At 45.3% G+C, this 24,521-nt stretch overlaps 1 protein-coding gene across 17 annotated transcripts in view; it reads right to left on the bottom strand.

Moving 5' to 3' along the window:
• Positions 1 to 24,521, bottom strand: part of CAMTA1 (calmodulin binding transcription activator 1) — a 939,042-nt gene that overhangs the window by 151,508 nt on the left and 763,013 nt on the right. For 13 of the 17 annotated variants that reach the window (XM_075121021.1, XM_075121016.1, XM_075121014.1 and 10 more), the window contains exons 6-7: positions 6,857 to 7,010; positions 3,991 to 4,095 (exon numbers count right to left, since the gene is read on the bottom strand). In XM_075121021.1, coding sequence (XP_074977122.1) covers positions 3,991 to 4,095; positions 6,857 to 7,010 — 259 coding nt within the window. The remainder of the gene's footprint in view (positions 1 to 3,990; positions 4,096 to 6,856; positions 7,011 to 24,521) is intronic. The other 4 variants (XM_048825278.2, XM_048825268.2, XM_048825270.2 and 1 more) reach the window with 1 other exon arrangement.

The following is a 24,521-nucleotide window of genomic DNA, read 5'->3' as shown; positions in this document are numbered from 1 at the left end:
GATGCCCTGACTGAATGTAGGAAAGTCACTACAGGGAAGAGAGAGGAACCAAGTCAATTAAAAAAAGACTAAACCTGAGTGAACCCTCTCCTACCAAAATCCTCATCCCAAAGAGACTCACGTGGCACTTCAGGGAAAAAGGTTCATTGTTCTGGCTGATGTTCTCTAACCCTCTCCTTCCCGCCCCAGCAGCCATCTGCCACTTTATTTTCAGCTCCCCTGGCACATATCCCGCAAGAGGACAGGGTTCCGGCCTCTAGCTGCAGCAGCGTTGACTCTGCTTTAGTTTGCATTAGTGCACTCTGATTTCCCCAGCGCCTTCTTTACCCACAGGGGTAGGGGCTGAACAGGATCAGCTATGTGGAGCTCAGTATTAAAGGGCCCACAAGTAACCATCTAATATTCATTACAGAATCATCAAGCATAATTGTAATGTTCCTTTTCCACTTGTCTATGATCTGGAATGGCCCTCTCTCTTAGGAAGGAGAGTTCTCCCCAGTGTGATTTCCCTTCATAGCTCTGAAGTAAAATCATAGTTACAGGAACTATAAAATCCTACCCAAAACATCCCTGTGGAGATGGTACATAGTCTCAGTAATTAAACTTCAGACTTCCGAGTGCAGCCAAGCTCTGTCATAACAGAGCTGTTTTAAATGTGGGATTTAATAAAATCAAAGCTCATCATAGAAGCTTGAGTTTCAAAGGAATAAAACAATAAGATCTGCATTATGCAACAGGTAAAAAGGTGACTGCTTGCAAATTAGCCTCTCACTTCACCACCGATACTATGCACAACATTTTGATTAAATCACTGACAAATCTGCTTTAGGGCAGAGAAATTTGGAAACATCAGGAAACCAAACTGTGAAGTCTTTGAAAGAATATGATTTATGTGAAAATGTGATGAAGTTAATGGGTTTGGCATCAAAATTTCATGGCATGCTCAATTTTGGAGCCAAATCGGATGACTTCTTGGCAACAAGTACCCCCTACATTCCCTGAACATAGTTAGCTGTGCCCTCTATGTTTGCCAAGTCTGATCGAAATCAAAAGCTTTTATTTTAGCTACATTTCCAAGGATGCGTTTCCCAGGATGTGCATCCATAAACAGAGACGTGTATATGCATACACACTGAATAATCATGCAGAACTTCACTCTTCCCTCCTGAGACATAAAAGAGCCAAGTATTATTAGATTTATGGCTAGTTTGTCGTAGTTTTCACATAATTTTCTTGATGCACTGCAGATTTTTGAACAGGCTGTCACATTCCCTGCTTGTTAGGTATTAAGATTTTAGTCTGATCTCAGCCACACCTTGAATTTCAGTGCAATTTAATCAGTTCCTGGAGTCTTCTGGTTAGCGTATCTAGTCTTTCCATCCTGTAATTTGTGGCCTTTCCAGCTAGCTTTGTGAGACAAAGGAAAAGAAAGCAAGGAAAGGGAAGGAACTGGGTCAAATAAGCAACTTATCACATTCTTGTTTCTTTGGTGTATGAAAGGAAGCAGCAGCTATAAGATGGGCTGACTGGCACTCACACTAGGTTCAGTGATTGTACTGACATATAGAGGAATTTATTAAGGGCATCGTGGGCCTTTTTCTTTCCATGATCCCTGTAACAGGGTAGCTGGCCCATTAAATGAAACTGGACTCAACTCTCCTGTTCCAGTCCAGGTGCTCCTAACTGGACCAATTAAGACAGTGGGGCAGCACCCAGGGGCTGTAAGAGTCCTGGTGTGAAAGCGATCAGGAAAGTCAGAGCAGACTGATTCCGTCAGGAAGATGAGAGGTGCCAAAGTGAGAAGGTGGCTCCTGGGAGAGGGCTGAAGGCAGAACAGCAGCAAGAGGGGTTTGCTGGCTGACATCCCCAAGCCAGAGTACCAGGACTGGAAAGGGCTGAAGGCCAGAGAGAAGCAGAGGGAGATGCCTGCTGGCTCTAAGTTAGAGAGCAGCCGTGGAGCTGACTGATGTCTTCTTGCCAGAGAGCTGGGCCCTAAAGGAACCATAAGAGGGCCAGAGGGAGTGATGGATTCTCCCCTGGCAAGGATGGTCCTAGCAGAGAGGCTGTAGGAGTTCTGCTGGATAGAGTGGAACTGCATCCCGGAAGAAAGGGCCAGGGTGTCTGTCTGGCAGAGGGACAGAGGAGGACTGAGAAAGAGTCCAGATATGGGGAGAACAAAGCTGGGTTTTAAAGATTACATGCACTGGGGTGGGGGGGTGAGTGATATGGACTATGTTTTGTGATTTTTGAGTTATAGACTTTTTCACTGTGTTTTGACAAACTATGGATTATGGACTAGGCTATAAGCTCATATGGAGTTACTGGGGCCTCAGAAGGGAAACTGAGGTGAGTGGCCACTTGCAGGGCTGCCATGAAGGGGCACCTGGGACAAGACCACTCATTTACAACCCCCCAAATATTTCTTTTTGGCCTCTATTCTCATAGGTATAGTGCTGAAGCACTGCAGAGATCTGCGTCCCACCTGATATGGACTCCTGAGAACCCAAGTGCCTATCCTCCCCACAGTAACAAAATAGTCTCAGAGAGTTGGAAAGTAATGAAGAAATTGCACAATCCTAGAGTCAATAATGATGCAGACCAGATAAGATCACTGTGTGGCCACTTACGCTAGGAAGGAATATTCCTGAGGGCTAAGCCATAAATCGGCATCTTTTGTTTCATGTTTAGCATACATTTTCCCTCTGATTGTTTTGGGTCTGTCAGGACACCAGCACCCTGTTGGAGGAATCAAAAATAGTGGAATGGATTCCTGCAGGGTCAGCCATTAGTGCTTAGCTTCAGTATTATGGTTGTTGAATTCATTTTCTCCTCTATGGTTCTACTTTATACCTAATTTCTCTTTCTGATTGCAAACAAGTTATTTATATGTGTATTGGGACATATACTCCTGGGAATGGGACACAATGTAATCTTCTCAAGTGACATCTGCTTCAGCACTCTGTGGAATATGCTTCTATTGTAGGTGGCACAGAGCATACAATTTATCACTGTAAATATCTGAAGATAAGAACATTGTGCCAGGGTAGCTGGGATTCCCGCTGACCTGATCTCTCTACATTTAGGAGTTTGCAGAACACACAAAACACCAGTCTACATTAAACATCATAACCTATGCTAGCAGGAGAAGTTTAAATTGTATATCACAGATATAGTGCAGTGCTAATTGTATTCACTATCATACACTTATCTGTAGACCCCTGCAATACCCTGCTAAAGGGATGAATCAGGGCTGAAAAGACACAAACCAGAAAAAAGGAAAAAACAGAACTGATCTCTCTCACGCAAGTTCCATTGCCCATAGATTTCTGTATTTAATTTGCTTAATTAAAGAAAAAGAAGAGTCCTCAGTGATGCTGAGTTAGTCCCTAGGCTGTCTAGTCCTGATACAATCTAAACAGAACCTCTGCTGTTCTATTATTGAGAAAGGAGAAATTTATGATCTCAATGGGAACAAGAGAAACATTTCCAGCTGAATCTGAATGACTCAGACATTTGTCTGTGTGAGGTACTGTTTGATAGACAGATTATCTGCATGAAGTGACAGAGCTTGCTCTGTAACACCAAGGAGAATCAAGAGTCTACCTGATGCCAATGGAGTTACTCCTGATTCACACCAGAGCAGGGGTCGGCAACTTGCAGCATGCGAGCTGATTTTTACAGGCACGCTGCTGCCAGCTAGGGCCCCGGCCCCTGGCCCCACTCAGCCCGCTGCCTGCCTTGGTGAACGGAACCCCAGGCCAGCAGCGGGCTGAGCTGGACCGGTGGTTGGGACCCCGGCTGGCAGGAGCCAGTGGAACCCCAGACCGGCAGTGGGTGAGCCACTGCCAGTCTGGGGTTCTATCTGCCACCCTGCTCAGCCCACTGACGGTCTGGCGTTCCAGCCGCTGGCCCCTTGCCAGCCGGGGTCCTGGCCATCAGCCCCGCTCAGCCTGCTGCTGGCCCGGGATACCAGCTGCTGGCCCTGCTCACCTCGCTGCTGGTCTGGGGTTCCAGCCGCCCGGCCCCCTGCCAGCCGGGGTCCTGGCTGCCGGCCCCGCTCTGCCCGCTGCCAGTCTGGGGTTCCATCGGGGGCCCCTGTAAATGTAAAATTTATTACTGGCACGCGAAACCTTAAATTAATGAAGACTTGGCACGCCATTTCTCAAAGGTTGCCGACCCCTGCACCAGAGTAATGGAGAGCAGAATTTGTCCCTCTATGCTTATTCTGTACTGTACTGTCTTTCCAGATTAAGTCTTTCCTGATAATGGTGTTAAAATATTCTGACAGTAAAAAAAGCATCCCTGTTTTTTAGCCTGATTGCTCAAATGGTGCCCTTCCTGACTTTGGGCAGCAGCCTGCCAGAGCGGAGCAGTTTGCCCAGCGAGGTAGTTATGGCCTAGTCAAACTGGGCTCTTCAGTCAAGCTTGGCTATATCTATGCAAAGTGTATTACAAATTACCTCCTTCAGGGCACTAAGGATTAGACTAGTGGACCCATCTGATCTGACCTGGCCACTTAGGTGAGAGTCACACTGCTGCAAATATATAGATCACTCTGCTCACTCAATGAATTCACTGGTGTGGCACTTAATTCCTACAGAGCTTTACACACATGACGTCACTGACTATCATTAGCCCCACTGGTGAAGTAACTCTGTGAGGCCACACAGATCGTCTGCCGCAGAGCCAGGATCCGAACCCAAGTCCTCCTGACTGCACTTCCTTGCTCTTCCCTCCAGAGCACACTGCCTCCCAAGACAATCCCCACACTTTATCGACCAGCTCCGGACTCTCTTATTCAATAACAGGGCAAATTTATGGATGGACATGAAGGCTCAGTCAGAAAAGTATTTACTAATTTATCATTTTAACTTTGTACTGGGGCTAAGAACTTTTGCCAGGTTTTATTTCAGAGAAAATTAAAAGTCTCATCACAAACTCCTGAAAATGAACTTCCTAGCACTAGCACCAAATCGACCTCCATCCCAGCTTTGCTGAGTACCCCATAACTCCTATCACCCCACATGAAGCTGTCAGAGTATTAGTATCCCCTCACTAGACTCCTATCCATTGCAGTCATTAGTAACTGTATAGGACAGGAAATTGGCTTGCAGCCCTGCAAGTGAGGTCTGTACACAGACTGTGACTCAATCTCCACTTGTTAGAGTGACAGGTTAGAAAGTATCCCTCTCAGCCCATTTTTACAGGACAGAATCTCTCAATTCCAGTGAACATTCGTTACCAGCAAACTGCACGAACACTTGTTAAAAACATGCCAGGTTCTACTTGATGGCACTTTCCTTTCATTTGTAGCCATTGAAGAAGATATTGTACTTCAGGGCAATTCCAGTGCTGCAGAGGGTTCCACGGAGCTGCCTGTGTGCAGGGCACACTTCTCTGTACCACTGCAAGCCTCCTAAGCAGCTCTTTCCTTAGCTTGCAGAAGTCTGAAAAACAGTTACTGACACTCGTCCCAAAACAATCTAGTTTCTAGTTATTGTTATTGTTCAGCTAGTATGAGGGAGAGATGTCAGAATTCTACAATGGAGCCTGCAAGGTCAAAACTAGTTTCAAACCAAAGTCTCCAATGGAGATGAGCAATAGATTATAGGACAAGATTATCCTTAGTGTCATAGGGCTGAAATCAATAGAGTTTGATCACTAAGGGGGATAGCTCTTCTTTTAATAGCCGTTTACATCAGAAAATTTGCACCTGAAAGATGCTCCTGCATGGGGCTCCTTGCTGATAAAATTAAAGTCAGTTCAATAAAAGCTATCTGTAGGCAACAGCAATCCATGTCAATCTTAGATATAAAATGCTTCAAATGCTGAGTAGCTCTTGGGGAAAGACACCTGTAAACTAGGGGAACTGTAAGGGTTCAGAGGTAGCAACAAGGTCCCTGTAGGTAGGGGCAGGGAGGCAAGGTAACGGGTGAATTTTGTATCTAGGATAAACTAGAGGGGGGAGAGGGGGACAGGACCAGATACTTTTGGGAAGGTCTGGAATGCCTTTCTGAACCGTTCATCACGTGGGGAAGACTGAGATTGCACCAGGTACAAGTGGGGATAGATGGTAAGAGGGGTTGGAACTGGGTGCTTTGGACAGAGGATTTGTCACAGAAAGGTCACAAGACGGTAAGTTAACATCTACGACGTACATAGACCCCACCCTGAAAAGCCTGAACACCAAAGGTCTGCACAGACACTGCACTCTTAAACGTTCTGATCCTGTTCCCCAAAATACCTCATGCAAGCATCCCAAAATACCTCAGCCCAGGGAGCAGGCTTTCAAAAGTGCAGTTCCTTAGGGGATCACAAAATGGGAAAGACTCTGAAGTTTCCAAGGACACCTGGGACTTGCTTTTTCTCAATTTTTTTTAAATTTGTATCCAAGTTTATTTTGTGAATTATCAGAATCCCAGACCAGGCAGTTTGAACCAATCAGTGTTACTACGAAGGAGAACTCAGGGGAAGTTATCAAAAGGGTGCCATTCCCTTAGGTGGGCATTAATTGTATAATTGAACAGCAGACCCAAATCTCATGTAGTCCAAGGAGTGAGTGCTCAGATTAGTGCCTGCAATTCATTTTACGGGTACAAAATTTGTGGATGCATGCTGCACCTGCAGAAAGGGAAGGCCAGCTAGGCCTCAGACTAGCTGGACATAAAACATCTAAAAGTGGGGAAATAGTCTCCAGATTGTCCTTCATCCTGTAATGTGTATAGTACATTCAATGTTTAAATAGGCCAAGCCAGATCACTGTCTGCAACGGCTTCCATACTTGGTGTTTCTGCAGGAACATACAGAAAACAAGCCCCCTACTGCCCAGTGCAGCTGGAAATCCTCAAGTACTCACACATCGGTTTGAGCTGTCCAATGAGTTCCTCTTTCGTCCATTTTGCCCATTCTTTCTTGTCTGTGTTTATTGAGCACAGGATGGGACCACATGGTTTTCCACAGTCCTCTATGGCAGGTACATTCAGGTAGTGCACCAATACGATGTCAGGGTTCTATAGGGAGAACAGGAGAACAATTATAAATACCTGGGGCCACTTCTGTCTTCTTTCCCTCTTTGCGATTAGGTAGCTTTATCTTCACTCTGTTATTTATTCAAAATTCAATCTCAGAAAAAAGCCAGAATTCATTCCCATTTTGTACATTAATTCCCTAAGACCACAGCCATTCTATAAGAGGTTGCAATGACAACACATGAGACAGAGTTCTTTGCACACAGCAGCCTCCCTCCTGAGTCCCTTTGCTTGCAGTCTCACTGTTATCTTTGTTTGCTTAGTACAAATCCTTTTCAACCCACTCCAGTATCAACAACTGCAGCCTCCTCCAAAAACACCAGTCACAGCTGCCACAGAACTTGCTTTGGTTTAAGAGGCACATGAATCATTTGCTCGATCAAATGCTTTGATCAGTTTTGGTTCACCTTAGAGTATTTGAAATATACATGAGAACATCAATAAGAGCCACACTTTCAGTAAATTTGCAGGAAAATGGAGGGAGAAAGTCAAGGAAACTGACAATATTACACAGTGCCCCTGAGCATAGCTTCCTTTCAGTCAGGCCTGTAATTTCTTGCCTTTTGAAGAATCTTGTGTGCTTGTGATGAAAAGATCAAGCCGAAGAAATTTGGAATCGGAATAGAGAACAACTCTGCAGAGCTTCTGTTTAGGAGTTTTTTGAACAACTACAGGGTACCCACTCCCTGCAGGTTTGTTTAATGCCCCATTCATTTTCTCAGCTCATATTCTTCCCACAGGAATTGAGGGAAAGAAAGAAAATGCAACCCCTCTTTGATGCACTGCAGGTCTGCCGCAGCGACACAGACTTTCCAACTAGGAAACCTAACAGAATGTTTATTACAATGTTGGTAAATGAATCATCTTAACAACAACACGAACAACCGCTGTAGTTTCCCCACAATGTCCCAAGGAGATTGTACAATAGATAATAACAAGACTGAAAACTTGATTTCTGTCCCTAAAGTAATTTACTCCTAAGTTCACAAACTTTAATGACTACTTTGGAATTATTTATAAAAATAAATAGGATAATGGTCTAATTAAAACTCTAATGTTTCATTAATGCTGTTAGAGACCAGCTCCAAATTGGAGAATGAACACGAACTGCCACATGTCTGCAAAGGCTGTACTAATGGGAGTCAATTTCCTACTGAACAGAGAAGAAAGAATGAGAGCAACAAATAGACTCCAGTACCAAAATGACAATTTACTAATGAACTTGCCTTGAAAATGGATCATGAAGTAAATAAACTCTCATCCCTCTGATGGGCAAGAATCCTGCAGGCTTGTGATATCTTGCAGATGCTCAAGATATCACACTATTAATTTCCTGCCATTCTGCTGAGACAGCAAACAAGGATGCTACCTGTCCAGTAGAGTTGGGACTAAGGTCACCACTGCAATTCATGCAGCCATTGAGAACAGCCTGGTTAAAAGATGACATTCAGTCACCAATCATCTGTGCCAGATATGAGCCAGTGACATAGCAGTGAAAGTCTCTGTAGCTTACTATCTCTTGTGCTACCTAGGCTTAGAGCTGATTGGAGAAATTTTGACTGAACCATATTCCATTGTAATATATGGTTTCATTAAAATGGAAGCACTTTGTGAAATTAAGCTAATTCTGGCAAAATTCCATTTGGGAAGAAAAACATGAAAAATGGGACATTTCAACATTTTTGGAATGAAATGTTTCAATTTTTTGTTTTGGAATGATGAATTTTTAAATGCTTTAAAATGTGTGTTATTCAGTCAAACTTCCATTGACTTAAACAGGACCAGACTTAGGTCAATGCTGAGCATTTCTGAAAAATCTCAGCCTCAGGCACTTGCTGTGTGCTGACAGGCTGTGTTTCTATCCAGTTATTGGCTGGTGTATGACAAGCCATATCCATGATTATGGAATATGTTTCTGTGTGGGTAACTTTGTTAGGTGGCATAGATATATTGGCACAGCTGTTAGACTTGAGATTCACACACATCAAGCCATACTGTCAGGAAAGGGTCATGTATGATCTGTATTTGCACAGCACGCAGAGCTTGTTTCTCTATGATATTCACCCCATGTGGCATCACCCACCACTAAAGCATCAAGTACCAGTGACATCAGACACATCACAGACGAGAGGGACCCAGCAGGATGCAATGACACTATGGTGAAGACAGACACATGAGCTACCACTGCAATTCACAATGCCAGCAATTCCAGCTTCAGAGACTGTTGGAAACAAGCTGAAGTTGAGCACTCTGGGAAGCTGGAATGTGGGCCCACTAAGCTTGTTTTTAGAATAATGACATGTCACCTCAAGACTGGAGGACCTTCAGGTAAGCACTAGGACAGCTGATGAAATGTAGATAAGATACAAATGCACACCAGTGTTTTGGGATCCAAGCTACATGCCAATAATTCAGTGAAGGTTCTATCACCAAAGCTCTGCGCTGCAGAACAAGAGCAGAAAGGTCTCTTTTGATAGGAAAATAGTGACTGATTCCATATCATAAATCACTTGAAGGCAATTTTATGCAGTTAGTTATCAGTGGAAAGTTTTACTGGTTTTTCCCTAGGCATTTAGTAGCTATTGAGATCTGCTCTATCAGCTGTATGTGATAGTTATAATAGTGTCAGTGATCCTCAGATATACTGTTGTGATGATCATACAACTAACTAGACTAACCTGTCATTCTGAAACAGTGACAAATGGGCTGGGAGGTGCCACTGAAAGGAATGCAAATAAAATGGACCGTGTATCCTGTTTTGGGATCTTCTTTCTACTGAACAGAGGAATCTCAATCTGCACTGCCAGCTCTTGATGGAGATTAACCTGCCATGAAAGATTAATCACCATCACGCGCCTATGGACCTGGTTCTCTCTTTCCCTGGTTTTACACCATTGTAACTGTACTGTCTTCCCTACCGACAGCGAGATCAGAATCAGGACATAGGGCATGGGGTTTCCTGAATGAGTGTCTCAGTCTGTTGTCAGCCATCTATCAAAAATCAAACTACAAACAAGGAGTTCACAGGACACTACAGATGTCAGGAAAGATACAGGGATGGGATGTTTACCTAGGCAGCTCTCTCTGTGACTTTCAGCCTTGAAGAGATGGAGAATCACTCTGTTACCATATGGAAACTGCTGGGATCCACAAAGTCATAGTGGAGTGGCATCCTCACGCAGCCTCACTGTGCGTTGATACTGCCCCCCCCATACCTTGGCTGATACTGTCCCCCCACACCTTGACCCATTTGTTAAGTGTGGTCACCGGGTGCCAGGCATTGTAAGATGCGGTCCTGTGATCACTGCTCTACTACTGTGACACCAACAGGGAGAGAGGAGTTTCCAGCAAACCAAAGGACTCCATGGGAGTTGTATGTGGGAGCCTCGGTGAGCCACACATAGCTCTAAAGCCACAAGCTAGGTAGCACTGATTTATACAGCTTAAGGAAAGCTAAGTGCTAAAGAAAGTGCCAAAGACATGCAATTAAAATTAGAGTTATTATTTATTGTTTTAAATGCCCCAACTCAGAGATCAAGGCACACGTACAATACGAAACCTTACAAAATAAATTAATAATAAACTCTTCTCTATTTAACCCATCTGGGCTTTCCATAAGCAGTAATCAGTAACTACCTCAATAACCACACTGCCCTCCTAAACCAAATTCTCTCAGAAAACAGATGGGCTTTGCAGAATGCCTGGAAGGTCAGCAGGCTTGGGGTCTGACAGACCAAACAGTAGGGAGAGCGAGCCATGCTCCCTTCAGGGAGAACATGCTCCCTCCTGCTCCTTTCATGGCTAAACCAAGGAAGTGTCAGCTCAAGCGGCCCCAGCTAATCTCAATTGCTGCAGCATCCCACAAGCAGGGGGCATCTCTCAGACAGCTGGGGCCCAAAACATTTGGGATTTTAGAGACAAACACACACCTGCAAATGAACTGGCAGCCAGAGTAGACTTCAGAGTTTAGGTGTAATGTACGTCCTAAATTAAGAATCCACCCTTCCTGCCAAGCACAGAGGGAGGAACACAGCTTTTAGCCACGGGTGCTACTAGGATATCCAGAAACACCAGGAGAGCCAATGAACACTTGCCATGGAATACTTCCCCAATGAAGTCTAGGCTATTTCCTCCAGTTGCCTCCTCAACCTGTAAGATTTATCAGACTTGTCTGGGTTGAGTCTTGATCAGATAATCCTCCTCCAAGCCCCAACCAATGGAGGAGATGGTGATATGAAACTGGGCATCAACATTATACTGAGGACACCACAGCCCATGTTCCATCATTAATCCTCTTAGTCATGGATTAACATATTGGTATATCAATTACACCTAGCTAAAGGAATTGATAGGAACAACCACATTTTTCCCTTCTTTAAGTTTATATTCACATTTCTTTTGAAAATTTGGATTCCATCTACCAGGAAGGGATAAGACAGTGCCATCTACCAGCCAAACTAAGCTTCCTGCATTCCTTCTCAATGGGCCATGGCATTTTTTTGTCTGCAGCAATATCGAAAATAATTTGCTTTAATTCCTCAGCTCACTACTAGCTGCAGCATCCTTACCAGAGGCACAGGAGAGCCATGTGTCAGTACCTCTGGGATGCTTGAACCTGTTCCACTTTGGATCCTGATTATGTGTGTGGTTAGCTGACTTGCCAGGGAAACAGCACATCTGAGGCTGCGTAATGAGGGATGTTAGCAGAAAATGCTGGAGAATGTATTGGTTTAGCATGATTTAGTTTTCATAATTACAAGAGACTTGGGATTTGAGAAAATAAAATCCCTTTGAACAATAAAGCATAGCAACCTCAGTGAGTGTTTTGTGTGTTCAGATCTTAGACAACTGGAGGTGGAGAGTATGTCATGGGCCAATGGCAGCTAACACGAGCCACCTACAATCTGCTTAAAGTACCATGTTTATTTCATGCCTGTGGCTAATTTACCCCTCTTCTGAAATGAATGCCACAGTGGTGCTAGAGAGGTCTCCTCTGACAAGCTTGCATCCAAGTGCAGAGAATTCTACTGGCCTAAAATCCAGCTACATTAGAAGTAACCCTTTAAGACTCTCATGTTTGAGGGGGAAGACAACAATAATAAAAGGGAATTACAAAAATTAGACCCCAGCAGCTAATCAAATCCTCACTCAAAGCTCCTGAAACAGCAAGGAATAAACCCACCCAAAAGCCAAGTGGCAGAAGACTGTTAAGCCACAAACATCTATTGGCAATGGCTCATATCTCACAGATAATAGATAACTTCAGGGAAATCAGAAGTGTGCTGAAGAAGAATAATGTCCAAGCAATCTAGGAGATCCTTCCTGTCCCCTGAGTGAAGGAGGACAGAAGATCTGGAAATGTATTGCTGGCTAGGTAAGTGGTGTGTTGTGGAGGGTTTTTGTTTTGTTGGTCATTGGTCCACTTTCTTTCAGGAAATGGGGCTGTATAGTTTGGATGGCCTCCACCTCAGTAGAAGGGGAACCAATCTCCTTGGGGAGAGGTTGGCTAGAGAAGTTAGGAGGGCATTAAAGTAATAACAAGAGGGGAGGATAAAAAGCAGGGAAGATAGGAGCACTCATTTAGTGCAGGATCAAGGTACTGAGGATAAAAATCAATCAAGGAATCAAAGGTCACGAGAGAAGAAATTATTAAATTGCATATACAACAATGCTAGGAGCCTGGGTAATAAACAAGAGGAATTTGAATTGCTCATCTATGAGCATAAATTCAATCTAGTTGCTATTACTGAAAACTGGTGGGATGATGCACACTATTTGAATGTTAACATCAATGGTTATAACCTATTTACGAAGGATCAAGAGGGCAAAATGGGGAGGGAAGTGGCATTCTATGTCAAAAGTGGCATTATCTGTTTCTGAGTCACTGGTAACTCAGAAGAAAATGAACTTGAATGCTTATGGATCAATGTCCTAACAGATAAAGCACAAGATGGAGCATTAGCTGGTGTCTGCTACACACCATCAAATCACACTTGGAAACAGGTTGACCGACTCTTTATGCACCTATCTATAATGTGTAGGTAAAAAGCTGTGTGAATATTGGGGACTTCAGTTTGAGGGACATGTGCTGGAGGTTTCATGCAGCCAGTACTAACACATCCTTAGAATTCCTAAAGATTATAAATGTCAATTTCCTAACTGAAAAAATGTTGCAACCAACAAGGGGGGATTCTATATTCACAGAAAAAGAGGAACTGACCACAGAATGAAAAGTTAGTGGTAGCTTAGGTACAAGGGATCATTTATAATGTGCAAACAGAATAAAGTCCAAACCAATATATATATATTTGGTGCTTTAAAAGGGCCAATTTCACAAAGCTGAAAACAATTATGAGCCAAATCAGCCAGAAGAAATAAATTAATCAGAAACATGTGAATGATAACTGGGAACTGTTTAAGAACACTTTACTAGAAGCCCAAAAAGCCATAATCAAAGACGATCATATTGGTTAAAAACCTGACCTGGTTCACAGAGGAAGTGAAGGCAGCTATACAAAAATAAAATATAACAAATGGAAAAAAAGGGAAGTTTATAGTAATGAATATAAGTCAGAAGTTCAGAATTGTAGAGAATTGATAAGGGAAGTCAAGAGACACAAGAAGAAATCTATAGCCAGCAGAGTTGAGAACAATAAGGAGTTTTTAAAGTATGCTAAGAACAAAATGAATCTTGACAATGGTATTGGTCCATTACTTAGATAGAAATGGTAGAATTATCAATAATAATGCAGAAAAGGCAGAAGTGTTCAATACATATTTCTGTCCTGTATTTGGGAAAAACACATGATGTAATCATATCATCTGAAAACTCTCACCCCTTGCAGGTTCCCAGAGCCCAGGCTCCAGCCTGAGCCCAAACATCTACACTGTAATTAAACAGCCCCTTAGCCCAAGCCCCGCAAGCCTGAGTTAGCTGACACAGGCCAGCTGTGGGTATTTAATTGCTGTGTTGAGATACCCTATGAGAACCTACTTAGGGAAAAATATTTGGTTATGAGCTCTTCAATCTAGCAGAGAATGATGTAACACGATCCAATGGCTTGAAGTTGAAGCTAGACAAATTCAGGCTGGAAATAAGGCCTCAATATTTAACAGTGAGCGTAATTAACCATTTATAAAATTTACGAAGGGTTGTGGTGGATTCTCCATCATAGACAATTTTTAAATCAGGGTTGGATGTTTTTCTTAAAGATATATTCTGGAAATTGTTTTGGGGGAAGTCCTATGGTCTATGTTATACAGGAGGTCAGACTAGATGATCACAACGGTCCCTTCTGGCTTAGGAATCTATGAACCTAGGAGTCTATGAAGGTAAGGGAGAAGAGTTTGTAATGTTGAATGCTGCATGGTAATTTTCCATTAACCGCAATGGGAGTGGAGGAGAGATTCTGGTGAAGTGAATGCAGCTTGATTTAGAAATAACTTTTGACAACAAGTCAAAAACAAGAAGCCATTAGTCTGAGGATGAAAAGGCAACTGAGCCAATAGGGGAATCAGAAGGTGCACTAGCGGCTAGGAGTGATTGATGTACAGTACAATACTGCATTTATCCCTAATAATTTAATCTGTATTATGCCCGGGAGCTGGAACTACTTTATTGCTACCATCAGAAACTAAATGTCAAGTTTCAGTCATTAGTGAAGTTTAGCTTCCAAGATGTGGCAAGTTTCTTTTTCCCAGAGAAGCTCTTCAGAACCCTGCGTTGAGTAATAAGAAGCTTTGAAACCTGAGTCACCCTCTGTGCACTCACGACTTCCTTGTCCTTTCTGACACAATCCCCTCCCTTCTTATGGCTCCCCCACATATACTCCAAATTAAAGCCGATCAGTTCTCAAGTTGGTAATATCAAGCCAAGGAGGTATATTCACCTCTTCTATTTTTTTCTGTGGTTTACATTGTAAAGTGCTAAATATTAACCCTGCTTTCTTCAATGGCAAGAAGGTATGTGACAAAGACAAAATCACAACTAGCACCAGTGAGACAATGGCAGAGGATGGGCAATGGGTGGTTTGGCTCTCTCTGAGCCCGATGAACCATGGATTGTTTATGAGGATGAAAAAACCCCAGGCTCCTCTTCCTTCCAGGACGAAGGGGTTGATTTCTGACCATTTCACTACTTACAAAACTTCAGGAAAACTGTTTTTCACCTGCAGTCACAACTCACCTGCAAGAAACACACCAGGGTTCAGCCAGAAAAGAGACCTGCCATGTACATCTCAGAAGTCTTACATCTAGTCTACAGGGAAATCCTACATAAAACTGTGGCCAGTCATCAATATGGAATTTAGAAAGCTCTAGAAATAGATACATAGCACAGCGTATTCATTGATCTTAATGCTCTGTATGTCAGCAACTCCACACAGCTTTCTGCTCACTGGAGTCACAAAGCCTCTGCCACCTGCCATGTCAGAGCAGTAAGTCTGCCTGGCAACTGGGAGCCTTGCACACACACTGCTACCGTCTCTGCAGATCCAGATGGGGGCCCTCTCGGGAAGGGGAGGGTAATTTGTTGCAATATCTCTGGTTTTGTGGCATAAGCAGGAGCACATTACAAGAAATGGTTAAAAATGCAAAAGGCTGTTAGTTTTGATAAAGAAAAATGCAGCTGCAACATCTGTTTGACTCTTGTTTGCAGCTTCATCAACGCTAAGTGGTCAATAAATCAGACTGGCATGGCGTTACGTTTCTTCTGTGGCTGAGTCATTAATCTAATGCCAGTTCTCATGAAAAATGAAGGAGAAAGGCTTGTGTTATAGTGAAAATGTATACACTATCCAGAAACAAATAATAGCGTGTAATGGTGCTGCAGACCTCCCAGCATGGTTGCTGGAGGAGAGGCATCGCCTCCCAATGCTAACCGTTACATACAATTTAAATTAGCCAAGTAAATCAGCGACTGTTTGTTCCACCAGCCCATTTTATGACAATATTTTTCATATTAGCACTATTTATGCACAATTGCAAAGATTTTCCTGCACCCAGATTTTAATAAACAGTGAGGGGGCAAAGGCACATAAAATAGAGCCACAAAGCCTCAAAAGGGGATGATATATTATGGAATGAAGAAATGATGGGTATAACAGCACTTCATAGCTTTTGTATCAGAATCCTGGCAGAAAGCAGAGGGAAATTTTTTTTCACCTGCAACAATAGCCCTGTGTTTACTTCCCGCCAGACAGACTTACAGTTTGGAAGATCCATGTGAGGGGAGGTCTCCAGTAGTCAGACAGAAAAGGCAATGACCACAACAGCAACAACAAAAGGCAATTAAAAAAAAAGAGAAAGGGAAAATCAAAGCTCATCTCTGGGCAGCCCCAAGTATGCAACATTTGCAGCTAGTGAGAATGTCATATACTGAGAGACTGTGCTTCACTCCCCAGCAATGACAATCAGGTCAAGGCTTGGAGCCACACCAGCAGCTGGCTTCTGCATTGCAAATGATCAGGGTTGGAGATAGTTTCTGGGGAAATAACCTCTGAGTGAGAGAAAGGTCTTGCATTTCAACCCACCACTAGAATTAGGAAGGGAAATAAATGCTACCTTCTAAGTGGATGAACACCAGCAGATTACACCCCAGCAGATTTTTTTGCCAGGAAAAAAACCCTAATCAAAGATAGCATCAGTCTACAGGAACTCCAGCCATTTACCTTCATCCTCAATACAAGAACATGGCTCTCCTGTAATTTTAGTCTCTACCAGAAATAATTATTTGTTCCCAGTAGTGCCCATAATCTATGAAGCACTGTAAAAACACAGGAAGTGGTACAGAATAGCCCCTGCTCTGAAGGCAGGGGCGGCTCTACCAATTTTGCCTCCCCAAGCAGTTGCTGCCAAATTGCTGCCACCGCAACAGCAGCAGAGCTGCCGCCAAATTGCTGCCGCGGCGGGAAGAGCAGCGGAGCTGCCGCCAAATTGCTGCCGCGGCGGGAAGAGCAGCGGAGCTGCCGCCAAATTGCTGCCGCGGCGGGAAGAGCAGCGGAGCTGCCGCCAAATTGCTGCCGCGGCGGGAAGAGCAGCGGAGCTGCCGCCCAAAAGCTGCCGCGGCAGGAAGAGCAGCGGAGCTGCCGCCCAAAAGCTGCCGTGGCGGGAACAGCAGCGGAGCTGCCGCCAAATTGCTGCCGCGGCGGGAAGAGCAGCGGAGCTGCCGCCCAAAAGCTGCCGCGGCGGGAAGAGCAGCGGAGCTGCCGCCCAAAAGCTGCCGCGGCGGGAAGAGCAGTGGAGCTGCCGCCCAAAAGCTGCCGCGGCGGGAACAGCAGTGGAGCTGCCGCCAAATTGCTGCCGCGGCGGGAAGAGCAGCGGAGCTGCCGCCAAATTGCTGCCGCGGCGGGAAGAGCAGCGGAGCTGCCGCCAAATTGCTGCCGCGGCGGGAAGAGCAGCGGAGCTGCCGCCAAATTGCTGCCGCGGCGGGAAGAGCAGCGGAGCTGCCGCCCAAAAGCTGCCGCGGCAGGAAGAGCAGCGGAGCTGCCGCCCAAAAGCTGCCGTGGCGGGAACAGCAGCGGAGCTGCCGCCAAATTGCTGCCGCGGCGGGAAGAGCAGCGGAGCTGCCGCCCAAAAGCTGCCGCGGCGGGAAGAGCAGCGGAGCTGCCGCCCAAAAGCTGCCGCGGCGGGAAGAGCAGTGGAGCTGCCGCCCAAAAGCTGCCGCGGCGGGAACAGCAGTGGAGCTGCCGCCAAATTGCTGCCGCGGCGGGAAGAGCAGCGGAGCTGCCGCCAAATTGCTGCCGCGGCGGGAAGAGCAGCGGAGCTGCCGCCCAAAAGCTGCCGCGGCGGGAAGAGCAGCGGAGCTGCCGCCCAAAAGCTGCCGCGGTGGGAACAGCAGTGGAGCTGCCGCCAAATTGCTGCCACGGCGGGAAGAGCAGCGGAGCTGCCGCCAAATTGCTGCCGCGGCGGGAAGAGCAGCGGAGCTGCCGCCCAAAAGCTGCCGCGGCGGGAAGAGCAGCGGAGCTGCCGCCAAATTGCTGCCGCGGTGGGAAGAGCAGCGGAGCTGCCGCCAAATTGCTGCCCTGCGGCGGGAAGAGCAGCGGAGCTGCCGCCAAATTGCTGCCGCGGCAGGAAGAGCAGCGGAGCTGCCGCTCAAAAGCTGCCATGGCGGGAAGAGCAGCGGAGCTGCCCCCAAATTGCTGCCGCGGCGGGAAGAGCAGCGGAGCTGCCCCCAAATTGCTGCCGCGGCAGGAAGAGCAGCGGAGCTGCCGCCCAAAAGCTGCCGCGGCGGGAAGAGCAGCGGAGCTGCCGCCCAAAAGCTGCCGCGGCGGGAAGAGCAGCGGAGCTGCCGCCAAATTGCTGCCGCGGCGGGAAGAGCAGCGGAGCTGCCGCTCAAAAGCTGCCGCGGCGGGAAGAGCAGCGGAGCTGCCGCGGCGGGAAGAGCAGCGGAGCTGCCGCCCAAAAGCTGCCGCGGCGGGAAGAGCAGCGGAGCTGCCGCCCAAAAGCTGCCGCGGCGGGAAGAGCAGCGGAGCTGCCGCCCAAAAGCTGCCGCGGCAGGAAGAGCAGCGGAGCTGCCCCCAAATTGCTGCCGCGGCGGGAAGAGCAGTGGAGCTGCCGCCAAATTGCTGCCGCGGCGGGAAGAGCAGCGGAGCTGCCGCTCAAAAGCTGCCGCGGCGGGAAGAGCAGCAGAGCTGCCGCTCAAAAGCTGCCGCGGCGGGAAGAGCAGCGGAGCTGCCCCCAGATTGCTGCCGCGGCGGGAAGAGCAGCGGAGCTGCCCCCAAATTGCTGCCGCGGCGGGAAGAGCAGCGGAGCTGCTGCCCAGAAGCTGCCGCGGGACACGGACGGCCGCCCCAGTCTGGGAAGCTGGTGCCTGGAGCTGGCCCTGTCTGAAGGACTTACAATGTAAACCAGAGACAGACAGACGAAGGCAGGTGGAAGGAGGAGTCAGGTAGTGAGGGCTACACCCTGATACAGAACTTTCCTATGCTACGGTTATTCTACAATAGCATCACTCCTTTACCTGGCCATTTTAGTCAGTGCATTCCCTAGAGGCACTATACAAGAAGCGTTCCCCAGGAGGCACTTTAATCCTAGGAGGTTACTGAGCTTTGTGGACTAGCTCTGGAGGGTGTTTGTAAAGAGCAATGCGGGAGAAAGCACAGAGACAGGCCTGGAAGGAATGGATACACGGTGTGCCAAGACTAGCATTGCTGGCAGCGTAGACAATGGGGGACAATGCGAAAAAGACAAAAATGGCTAAGCCAGGATGGACAGAGCTATGCTGGGCCCTCAAGGCACTGTTTATACAGATTTAATTCATGCAATTGTTCTCTAGTTGATTTCACTCCAGCCTGTTTCTGGGTGCAATCGTGCTCCCACTGACGTACAAGGGAGCATTCCTAGGCTCAGTCGATAATATAGGAAGTGCCATGGCAGACAGAGGAATGGTCTTTCTACAGCAGTGCAGTATCATAATTCTACCTACGGGCCATACTAGGTGCTGCAGATCATGGCGATGACCCAACACAGTGCATCTCAGTACTACAGGTAGGGAGTATTCCTTCTAGACCTGAGCTGTGATCAGCTTGGATCAGTTACACCATGATAAGTGAGGATTACAGCCCTTGCCGTTTGATCTTCACCAGCACCACTGTAGAGTCTAGTCTTGTTTTTCTGAACATCTGAATCTTGTTTCTATTGAGACAAATAATGACTATTGCAGCAGTAAATTCCACAAATTAATAATTCATTGCATAAAAAGTTCTGTTGCTTTTTAATTATATTCATTGCCCTATTGGACCTGCAATCCTGTATTATGGGAAAGGGTAGTTAGCAATCCAGATGGGCTTCTCTATTCCCTTCATTGTTATGGCTCTATCCTATCTCCTATTACTTTCCAAACTAAATAGTCCAGAGCCTTTTAAAGCTCTCCTCATAAAAACATAGCCCCTCCCCTCAGGTGCCTCTAATCATTTTCATTGCCCTTTTCTGGACCTTTACTATTTTTAAATCATAAATTTTACTTAATGATCTTCTTCAGCCCAGCAAGATCTTCCTTGAGCTTTTACAGCCTGATTCTCTCTTAAAATTCTCTGTTATTAGTGTTTAGTCATATTTTGTAAAGCCACTTAGCTTCAACCTGCAGCTTTAATTACGTGGTTGTGTTTGGGATTTACTCCCTACCGATGTATGGGGTAGAGGAGTTTGGAGGATTGCAAATGTAATTTTGGTAACATGCTAAACCCACTCCTCACCACCCCTGCAGCATCAGCCCCAGACTCTAGCCCCAGGAAGATTCTGTGGCAATACTGGGATTGTTAGTTCAGTACTGGAGAGCAGAAAGAATTAATCTTGGAAAACCATCAAGCATTAATTGCCCAATTCTGTGAATCAGCCCACAGGTTGGCCACGAGCGTCCTTCCTCCCATAGCCCACAGAATAGTGGTGCATCTTCTCTGTGCTCATGACTGTGACACTGAGGCTAAAATAGCCTCTGCACTTTCTGCAGAGCCTCTTCCATTGTGCTACAATGTAGATAGTGCATCCTCTTTACCCTGGCTCCCCCATCCCTGCTGTGCAAGTGTATGCCAGGATCCTAAGGAGCTTAGCTCTGTGCCATGCAGTCAGTAAGTGCACACTGTGCAGCCTCCCTAAAACTTATCTTACACACAGTTAAGTATTGCATTGACTCTGCTGTAAGGAGTTCTCCATACCCATGGAGGATAGGGCAGGATTTGCTCCAACATGAACAATGAAACTGTGTATGTTATTAGATTTCTAGATAGTGCCCGTGCTTACAGGGAAGTGCCCAAGTCTGTGGGGGCCCTCTGCTCTGCTGCTTAGCAAAGTTCAGACCCATTTTTACCTATCAGTGGGAATAAGTTTATTGATCTCCTAAATATAGACACAGATCTTTAGCTGCCCCATGTGGAATAACACAAACAGGTTTTTTGAGGGGCACTCATGCCTCAGAGCCCCTGTGTGTGGTAACAAATATAAACTAAAAACATCATTTTCAAAGCAGGCAACAGGTCCTACTAAATTCCAGAGCGTGGACACATCAAAGAAACAAACTACCACTTCCCATCATCCCGAAATGGCCAGGCTGTCCGGCTAGGGGAAGCTAGTAATAAAGGACATTCAGCTGACCAGTTCTCTCACTAAAAGTCTGGTGCTAATGAGCTGTTAGGGTTTCCCTTTGTGCACAACAGGTTATTAGGAAATACAGTCACTGCTATTTTCAATACAGCCTATAAATCCAATGATTAGAAACTACTCAGAGGTGGAAATTGTTCTATAATTTCTGCCACTCACTATGAATAAGTGAATTCATTTGTTCAAGAAGTACAACTTTCTATTCCTTTCACTATCTGTCCGAGTTACTAAGGGTTTTTTTTTGGCGACAATTCATTCATGAGGTTTGCTTTATATTCCTCAAATAATTCAAAAGGGTGAAAGGTGCAATCAGGTTTCTGCGAAGATTGAAAATATTTCACATACACCACTGTGTGGTAGGATTAATACCTCACAGAATGTCACCTGGGAAATACAGCATAAAAAAGTAAAGTTTCTACACTTTTCATAGATGACAGGTTTCAGAGGAACAGCCGTGTTAGTCTGTATTCGCAAAAAGAAAAGGAGTACTTGTGGCACCTTAGAGACTAACCAATTTATTTGAGCATGAGCTTTCGTGAGCTACAGCTCACTTCATCAGATGTTTACCACAAGTACTACTTTTCTTTTCATAGATGGTTATTCTAAAAGGCCTCCTGCAGTTTGGGTGATACAAACACTAAATTGATGATAGGATACTGTACACAGACATCCTGGCAAAAAATTCCATTATCTTTCAATACATGAGACAGACACAGAGTCACATTCTGCCATAATTTCTGGTGGTGTAAATCTGGAGTAAGTCCATTGAAGTCACAACAGTTACTCTGGATTTATACTTGTGTAATCAAGAGTAGAATCTGGGCCACATCATAGACAGTGCACAAATACACACATACACTGAAGTAATGGGATTTCTCCTTTCAACTAGCAGAGCCCTGGCTTTGGACAAGATTATTGGTTTGAATCCCAGTATCATTTTTATCCTTGAACTAATTTCTAATTGCGGTCATGCTACTGCTAGCCAACCTGGCAGCTGTAGTATTGGAATATATTAGTCTCTCATAATAACAATCAAAGCCAAAACATCTCAGGTTTACCTTATAGGCACATACTGGTGCCTGAAATTATTTTAGGCTGAGCATATTTGATGAGAGTGGCTGCAACAATAAAAAGAAAGATAGCCATAACTCAGAGTAGCCACATCCCAGTCATCCATAGCTGAAAGAGGTCAGCTGAGCACCTAGAAAAGTGGGAGGGTTCAGAGGCCTGGGAGGAAAGGTAGACAGGGAGGCTCTGCCATGGTGAAACACGGAGAAGGGGACTCTGAAGCTAGGTGGGAGATTGGGAACTGAGTGCTTGGAGGGCATTGCAATGGCTGGGTGGAGTTGGAGGTGTTTGGGAAGTAGACTTAGGGTTTACTGTTTGGGTGGAGGGCTGGATCCTGTTTGTGTTATGGGCAGCATTTTAACTAGAAACGAGAGATCAAGACAGGTGCTTGTCAAACTGGGGTAGCAGGAGGGTTCCATAGCTGACAAGAGGAAGGATCATTCCTGCTGACAAGGAAGATCTGGGAGTGGGTGGGCTGCAGAGCGTGGCGTGTTATGGGAATGTTGAGCTGCTGGGAAAGGAGTCAGATTAGGTGTTTGTAAATTGGATTTGGGAGGAGAATATACAACTGTGCATCCATTCTTGGCTTCTAAGGGGTGATTCACCCCAGAAGCTCTCAATAGCTTCTATGGCATTAAATTCTAGCCAGCACCACTATGAGATTTCTTAATCAAAATCAGACTAAGGATTTAACTTCACGTTGTAAAGATCTCTGAATTAAAATTCCATCTTGTGTCTCAAATTGAATTAACAGAGAAGGTGGAATCTTATTTTCTTTCAAAAAATTTCTCAGGAGCAAAGGACAACTGCGGTCATCAGAACAGAAAGAGATTTATTAAACATGTAGCTTTAATGTATTAATACATCTCTAAATATTCACCTACGCTGGCTTTTTGCAATAATTCTGAGACCCATGAAACAATCTTCCCAGAGACCCGTATTAAGGATACCCATCTGTGTCTCTGAGGAACCAAGGAATCCCGATAAGAGACCTTCTCTTCCTTCCCCAAGTTTGGCAGATAGACTTAGCAGAAAGGAAGCTATGTGGGTTCTCTTCCGTAGGTGGTACTAACCCTAACTGCCTCATTCCTTCTGGCTTTAACACCATCATTGCCTTGACTGCATCTGTAGCTGCTAGAGCTACATTGTGAAAAGCCACAAAACACCTACAGGTTTTTATAGATTATTAAACCAGTAATTCCAGAATCTGATTTTTGCTATTTCTACCCAGAACCCTTGAGTGTGGCTTTCATGAGCTTATTCTTTGTGTTCTTCAGAAGCCGTAAGCCCAGCTGCTTCATTTCCTGACCTGACAGGGGCCCTGCGGGTGTGAGATGGCTGAGCCCACTCTGCTGGTGCGAGATGGCTGAGCCCAGTCTGCTGGTGCATGTGTGAAATCCCTAGGTTTCTGTGAGATGCTTTTATTGGGCTCAGAAAAGCAAAAGTCATGATTATTTATTGAGGCACCATGGGGCACCCATGAATGTGACATCTGTGACATCTCCATTTAGCCCAGAAAAGGTACAGGACACCCACAATGCAAGTTTTGGATTGTGGCTCTCATGACATAGAGAGGCTACCTTTAGGAGTAAGAGGGAAGTTCATGGTCTACAGCCCATTCAATGCTTGGTCCCTCTGATGAGAGTGCAATATGGGGGCCAATTACAGCTAGTTGTCCTGAAGATTTTTTCTACTGGGAACTAGACTGAGATTTCCAGGTCATTTCATAAAGGCCACTGAACTTTCACTCACTATCACCAGGGGTAGGTCACCAGGTTATGTAGAGACAAAAGGGCATTGCCATGCCTGAGCTATGCAGCCACTGAGCATTTAATGAAGTCTAATATCTCTTTTGCTGTCATTGAGACTCATTTCATTGTCTGTTCATTCCCTCTGAAGCCCCTGGCAGTGGCCACTGTCAGAAGTCAGGGTACTGGGCTAGATGGATCTTTGGTCTGATCCCCTATGGCTGTTCTTATAAAAATGTTCAAATTAAACATTTAGGAAATCAAATCTATGTGTATCTCAACAGCTTTATGAAGCTCCTGAGATTAGTGTCCACTAAATTATGACCGTCCATACAACAGAGAAGAAAAAGCTGGTGGGATGAGAGAGGAGTACTAATAGTTTCCACAGCCATTTGCCTCTGGTTTTTCTTCCTAAGGATTAAACGCATGAGAAACTACAGCTGCCTCCCTTTATAACTTTATCTTCTGCTCAGCTAATTATTTATCTCTAACCCAGCTCTTGCTTCTTTACTGCGTGGAGTAACATTTATAGAATATCTGATGTACATTTACTCTGTGTTCCCCTTTCATGAATTGTTGGTAT

Source organism: Caretta caretta, chromosome 18 (genome assembly GCF_965140235.1).
Source record: "Caretta caretta isolate rCarCar2 chromosome 18, rCarCar1.hap1, whole genome shotgun sequence".
Classification (NCBI taxonomy): Eukaryota; Metazoa; Chordata; order Testudines; family Cheloniidae; genus Caretta; species Caretta caretta.
The sequence above is the reverse complement of the archived record's forward strand: the minus strand, read 5'-3'. Positions and strand labels throughout refer to the sequence as shown.